General features: G+C 44.3%; 1 protein-coding gene across 1 annotated transcript in view; it reads right to left on the bottom strand.

Annotated features, from left to right (window-relative positions):
- Window positions 1–1,140: 1,140 nt before the first annotated feature.
- LOC124018404 (ubiquitin carboxyl-terminal hydrolase 37-like) overlaps window positions 1,141–6,300 on the bottom strand; it is a 12,271-nt gene continuing 7,111 nt past the window's right edge. Inside the window, exons 3-11 of the mRNA XM_046333711.1 lie at window positions 5,873–6,004; window positions 5,133–5,265; window positions 4,893–5,029; window positions 4,651–4,750; window positions 4,441–4,520; window positions 3,990–4,240; window positions 3,732–3,778; window positions 3,476–3,554; window positions 1,141–1,292 (exon numbers count right to left, since the gene is read on the bottom strand). Of these exons, the coding sequence (XP_046189667.1) occupies window positions 1,141–1,292; window positions 3,476–3,554; window positions 3,732–3,778; window positions 3,990–4,240; window positions 4,441–4,520; window positions 4,651–4,750; window positions 4,893–5,029; window positions 5,133–5,265; window positions 5,873–6,004 (1,111 nt within the window). The remainder of the gene's footprint in view (window positions 1,293–3,475; window positions 3,555–3,731; window positions 3,779–3,989; window positions 4,241–4,440; window positions 4,521–4,650; window positions 4,751–4,892; window positions 5,030–5,132; window positions 5,266–5,872; window positions 6,005–6,300) is intronic.

The following is a 6,300-nucleotide window of genomic DNA, read 5'->3' as shown; positions in this document are numbered from 1 at the left end:
GACCTTGTGAAGATGCTGGAGGAAACAGGTGCAGAAGTATCTATATCCACAGTACAACGAGGACTATATCGACATAACCTGAAAGGCCGCAAAGCAAGGAAGAAGACACTGCTCCAAACCTGCCATGACAAAGCCAGACTACGGTTTGCAACTGCACATGGGGACAAAGATCATACTTTTTGGAGAAATGTCCTCTGGTCTGATGAAACAAAAATAGAAATGTTTGGCCATAATGACCATTGTTATGTTTGGAAGAAAAAGGGGGAGGCTTGCAAGCCAAAGAACATCATCCCAACCGTGAAGCACGGGGGTGGCAGCAACATGTTGTGGGGGTGATTTGCTGCAAGGAGGGACTGGTGCACTTCACAAAATAGATGGCATCATGAGGTAGGACAATTATGTGGATATATTGGAGCAACATCTCAAGACATCAGTCAGGAAGTTAAAGCTTGGTCGCAAATGGATCTTCCAAATGGACAATGACCCCAAGCATACTTCCAATTCCAAATTTGTGGGCAGAACTGAAAAAGCGTGTGCGAGCAAGGAGGCCTACAAACCTGACTCAGTTACACCAGCTCTGTCAGGAGGAATGGGCCAAAATTCACCCAACTTATTGTGGGAAGCTTGTGGAAGGCTACCCAAAACATTTGACCCAAGTTAAACAATTTAAAGGCAATGATATCAAATACTAATTGAGTGTATGTAAACTTCTGACCCACTTGGACTGTGATGAAAGAAATAAAAGCTGAAATAAATCATTCTCTACTATCATTCTGACAATTCATGTTCTTAAAATGAAGTGGTGATCCTAACTGACCTAAGACATGGAATATTTACTAGGATTAAATTTCAGGAATTGGGAAAACTGAGTTTAAATGTATTTGGCTAAGGTGTATGTAAACTTCTGATTTCAACTGTATGTACCCCACACATACAATTATCTGTAAGGTCCCTCAATCTAGCAGTGATTTTCAAACACAAATTACACCACAAACACCAGGGAGGTTTTCCAATGCCTCGCAAAGAATGGCACCGATTGGTAGAACGGTTTTTAAAAAAAAAAAGCATACATTGAATATCACTTTGAGAGTGGTGAAGTTATTAATTACACTTTGGATGGTGTATCAATACACCTAGTCACTACACAGATACAGGCTTGAACATATAGAAGAGCAGGTAAGCACTCCAGGCTCTGGTCCTCAGCACAGTGGCTTCATTGGACATTGACACTTGGCTGTCGTTACAGCAGAACCAGTTTCCACTTGCATTCAAGATGTCACTAATGTAGTGCCCTGTGGCACAAAGAAGACAGACATGAGGTCAAGGGTCAGGCTCTTGTGGGTAATGGAGTGTGTTATAACATTTTCTGTCCAAAAATGATGCAGAAAAATTAATCCATGCTTTTGTCACTTCTAGGTTAGACTACTGCAATGCTCTACTGTCCGGCTACCCGGATAAAGCACTAAATAAACTTCAGTTGGTGCTAAATACGGCTGCTAGAATCCTGACTAGAACCAAAAAATGTGATCATATTACTCCAGTGCTAGCCTCTCTACACTGGCTTCCTGTCAAAGCAAGGGCTGATTTCAAGGTTTTACTGCTAACCTACAAAGCATTACATGGGCTTGCTCCTACCTATCTCTCTGATTTGGTCCTGCCGTACATACCTACACGTACGCTATGGTCACAAGACGCAGGCCTCCTAATTGTCCCTAGAATTTCTAAGCAAACAGCTGGAGGCAGGGCTTTCTCCTATAGAGCTCCATTTTTATGGAACGGTCTGCCTACCCATGTCAGAGACGTAAACTCGGTCTCAACCTTTAAGTCTTTACTGAAGACTCATCTCTTCAGTGGGTCATATGATTGAGTGTAGTCTGGCCCAGGAGTGGGAAGGTGAACGGAAAGACTCTGGAGCAACGAACCGCCCTTGCTGTCTCTGCCTGGCCGGTTCCCCTCTTTCCACTGGGATTCTCTGCCTCTAACCCTATTACAGGGGCTGAGTCACTGGCTTACTGGGGCTCTCTCATGCCGTCCCTGGAAGGGGTGCGTCACCTGAGTGGGTTGATTCACTGATGTGGTCATCCTGTCTGGGTTGGCGCCCCTGGTTGGGTTGTGCCATGGCGGAGATCTTTGTGGGCTATACTCAGCCTTGTCTCAGGATGGTAAGTTGGTGGTTGAAGATGTCTCTCTAGTAGTGTGGGGGCTGTGCTTTGGCAAAGTGGGTGGGGTTATATCCTTCCTGTTTGGCCCTGTCCGGGGGGTGTCCTCGGATGGGGCCACAGTGTCTCCTGACCCCTCCTGTCTCAGCCTCCAGTATTTATGCTGCAGTAGTTTGTGTCGGGGGGCTAGGGTCAGTTTGTTATATCTGGAGTACTTCTTCTGTCCTATTCGGTGTCCTGTGTGAATCTAAGTGTGCGTTCTCTAATTCTCTCTTTCTTTCTCTCTCTCGGAGGACCATGCCCCAGGACTACCTGACATGATGACTCCTTGCTGTCCCCAGTCCACCTGGCCGTGCTGCTGCTCCAGTTTCTAATGTTCTGCCTTATTATTATTCGACCATGCTGGTCATTTATGAACATTTGAACATCTTGGCCATGTTCTGTTATAATCTCCACCCGGCACAGCCAGAAGAGGACTGGCCACCCCACATGTTTCTTCCTAGGTTTTGGCCTTTCTCGGGAGTTTTTTCTAGCCACCGTGCTTCTACACCTGCATTGCTTGCTGTTTGGGGTTTTAGGGTGGGTTTCTATACAGCACTTTGAGATATCAGCTGATGTAAGAAGGGCTATATAAATACATTTGATTTGATTTAAACAGTTCATTTGAAAGGTATTTTATCTGTTACATGTGTCAAGTTTGGAAATCAGAGAAAGAAATACACGTGGTATATAATTAGGCATGCCTCTCCATTCCTTTGGATTAAATTGCGTGAACTCTAAACATATTGCTTATCGGGATGGCACTTCGCTCTGAAGCCTGCAGCCTTGCTCACTTAGCCGAAGTAGCTATTTGAGGGTCTAATTATCCCCTACACCAGGGTTCCCCCAACTGGCGGCCCGTGGGATTAATTTGGCCCACGGGTGATTTTATTTGGCCCCACCATGTTTTCTAACTAAAATAATATATAATTGTTAAAAGACTGTAAAAACACCAGCAAATCAGTTCCAGGTGATTTTCATTTTGGAAATCTGTTCCAACTATTCCCACGCACAATAAAGAGATATACGTGATTGTACACAAATGTAAGCAAGGTTTGGAAATAGTCAAATATAATATCTGTTTGGGCTTCTTAAGGTCAATTTGCAGTCGACAAATTATTATTATCCCCGGCCTTAACCCTGGATACTTGTTTATATGGCAGAGGCGCACGTGAATGCGCAAATTGAGGGCCGAGGAGAAGGGAGTGATTTGGGATTCAGCCTATGCCATATGTACTGTGCATCTGCATGTGTGTGTTTTAAGGTATTTTACTTACCAGAGTTTGCGGAGCCTCCCAAATGAGAGACTACGCCAGTCAGCTGGTAGTAGCCATTCACTGACTTCACTGGCTGCTTCTGTAAGAAAACACATTAATCATTGGATTCTCATTTCCCCTACAGTCCACCACACTGTCTACAGTTCACTACACTACTCGTCGACTGCAGGTCTACTATATCATGTACTCCTCATAACTATCTCAGTGTTCTGTCATAACTTATATTTCACTGGTTTCACTCTCTATCTCTCCTCACCACTGAGGCTGTCCACAGCATTTTCCCTGGTTCCTGGTCATTTGAATCTGAGGGGTCAAATATACATATAAAGAGCTGTGAAAACATGGTCGCTTGTCTGAATTGCTTTGGTCTAAAACAGCTTCCGTACATCACTGACGATGTCTGAGAAACATTTTAAATTTGCAGCTTCTAGCTTCTCTGTCTGCAGGACCGTTTTGGGAGAGTGTGGCTTGTGTGGTGTTGGAACAAGAAGAGTGTTGTGATGCCATGACCTACCTGAACAGCAGAGGGGGCTATCTTTGGCCTCTCCAGGTGGGTTGGAGACTTGGCTGGCGAGGGTCTGGTGGATGGACACCTGGATATTGGGGGTCTGGTTGGTGAAGGCCTGTGGGGTGGCACTGTGCAAGGGTTGCACCGTGTCCCCACAGAAGGTGGAGAGCCTCAGCTCCGAAGGAAACAAAAGAGGAGCCTCCAGCTTCTCCAACCCCCCAGGTCCTCCAAACCTCTTCAGATGCAGAACCAGCACACTGCTCAGAGACAGAGAAGAACAGACAGACAATGAAACCAGTCAACAAATAACAGATGAGTGAAATTTGTTCGGTGGTGCACATCCCTAAGTCCTACAACCTGCTCAGGAAGTAATTAATCCTAAATGCTCAGGACACAATGACCACTCATTTCATTAAATACTGCCAGTTCTAAGAGAGGTTATAAAGGAGCAACTCACAGAGGCAGTGTGTGGAACTGCTCCACCTTTGAGGCGTGGAGGCCCTTGCAGCCTGCACATGTGAATTCAACCTTTTCTCTCTGGGTTAGAAACAAAAGCATTACAAAATGAGTGATACCACTACAATAATAAGACACCGTATTCTGAGACAGTGGGCAGCTTGCCCTGGGTGTTAGTCTCTACACCCAGGGCTAAACCCTACGTGCTGACTTTGAAAGTGAGTGCAAGGCTGCTTAGCAAGGTGCGCTCAGAGCTGAAGTCCAATGAGAGGTGATTGTAGTCCTCTTTGGTGGACGACTCGCGCCCACAGCTTCAGAAGCAGGACAAAGACAAGAAAAATGCATCAGGTTTCTGCTTCAGGTCTCTACAATGTTATGCCATGTGTTTTGTAATATCATTTGAAGAAAGATCATGTTACCAGTAGATACATTACAACCAATGGGAGCTCTTACCTGGTACATGTGCGCACTGAGACAAGCTGGAACTCCAGCTGGGAAACAGGGCAGGTATAGTTCACCCCGAGTGTCTTCAGAATCATGCCCTCCTCCTTCAGCTGGCACAGCATATTCACAAGTAACTTGTGTGCGTCCTTTGATAAGAAAGAAAAATACCAAGATAAAATCAAATTATTGAGAGAAAATGAACCCTTGCAAAAAGAGTGCATGTTCAGAAGAGAGTAGTGCCTCAGTTACCTGTTGCGTGTCCCCCAGATACTTCAAATCATATCCCGACAAGGAGTACTTGACCTTCCACATGAGGTCTGCTTTTGAGGCCTGGTTTGCGCCACTGTCAGGTAGACCCGAACGGTGCACATCAGACAGACACCTGTAGGGGAGACAGAGAGTAAATTAGCAGCTGACTGGATGGTGTCAACCTACTGGCTTACGGCTGAAGAGGCAGATGAGTATATCCAAATATTTTTTATCTTGCGGCACCCCATCATTAGAAATGATTAATTCGATTCAATATAATTTCACCTTTGAGGACTGACAATGAAGCAAAACAACAAAAATGTGTTGTTTATTCTCCTAAGATATTTGGTTTGGATACTGCTCTCATTTCCAGAGCATTTTAAAAGCTACCAAATGTCCCATACTAATGTGGAATGTTCAGTCAATGACCTGTATGGGTAATATAGTCATTCTACAGTTTCCAAATTGGCCTACAAATATCTACATCATAATCATTGTGTCATTGTTGTTCCTCTCTGTTATGAACATTCCTGAAAACAAAACAAAAATGGAAATAAATAAATAAATGCAGCGGAATATGAAGTGGTTAAGGTTAGGGAAAGGGTTAGCAAAAATGCTTTCCTAACCTGCTACGAAAATCACTTTCTATAGAAGTGGCATGAAGAGTGTGTCCCTCCTTGAATTTATGAACAGAAATAATAGGTGGTTGGGGGTATGTCTACTTTTGTGCCTTCCCTTACCTGAGCAGGTTGGAGAAGGGGGAGGAGCTCCAGAGTTGTTCCTGGCGTAGGATTTCCTTTGAGAAGGAAGGCAGGACCAGGAGGCACTGCAGGGTGGCGTTTAGGAAGCAAGTGTTGCCAATGTTAGGCAACCTGTGAAGAACAACCAGCCATCAGTACACACATAGAGATACAATATCCTAGAAACATTGAGTGGCCTATGTCATAAACCTTCATAACTCTAGAAAGTGCTGACAATGGCAGCCATCTTGGTCAGGGATAAGTTATATGTCACTCTATTAGTACACAAAGAAGTGGATGTCCTTTAGACCAAGATCGCCATAAATCATGGGTTTATAAATATCTAATAAAACGGACATGCTTGATAGTAAGCCCCATCCCCATAGTATATCAGACATTGATCTCTAAACAATAAAGAGCTTATTTTC

Source organism: Oncorhynchus gorbuscha, unplaced genomic scaffold, assembly GCF_021184085.1.
Source record: "Oncorhynchus gorbuscha isolate QuinsamMale2020 ecotype Even-year unplaced genomic scaffold, OgorEven_v1.0 Un_scaffold_50:::fragment_2:::debris, whole genome shotgun sequence".
Lineage (NCBI taxonomy): Eukaryota > Metazoa > Chordata > Actinopteri > Salmoniformes > Salmonidae > Oncorhynchus > Oncorhynchus gorbuscha.
The sequence above is the reverse complement of the archived record's forward strand: the minus strand, read 5'-3'. Positions and strand labels throughout refer to the sequence as shown.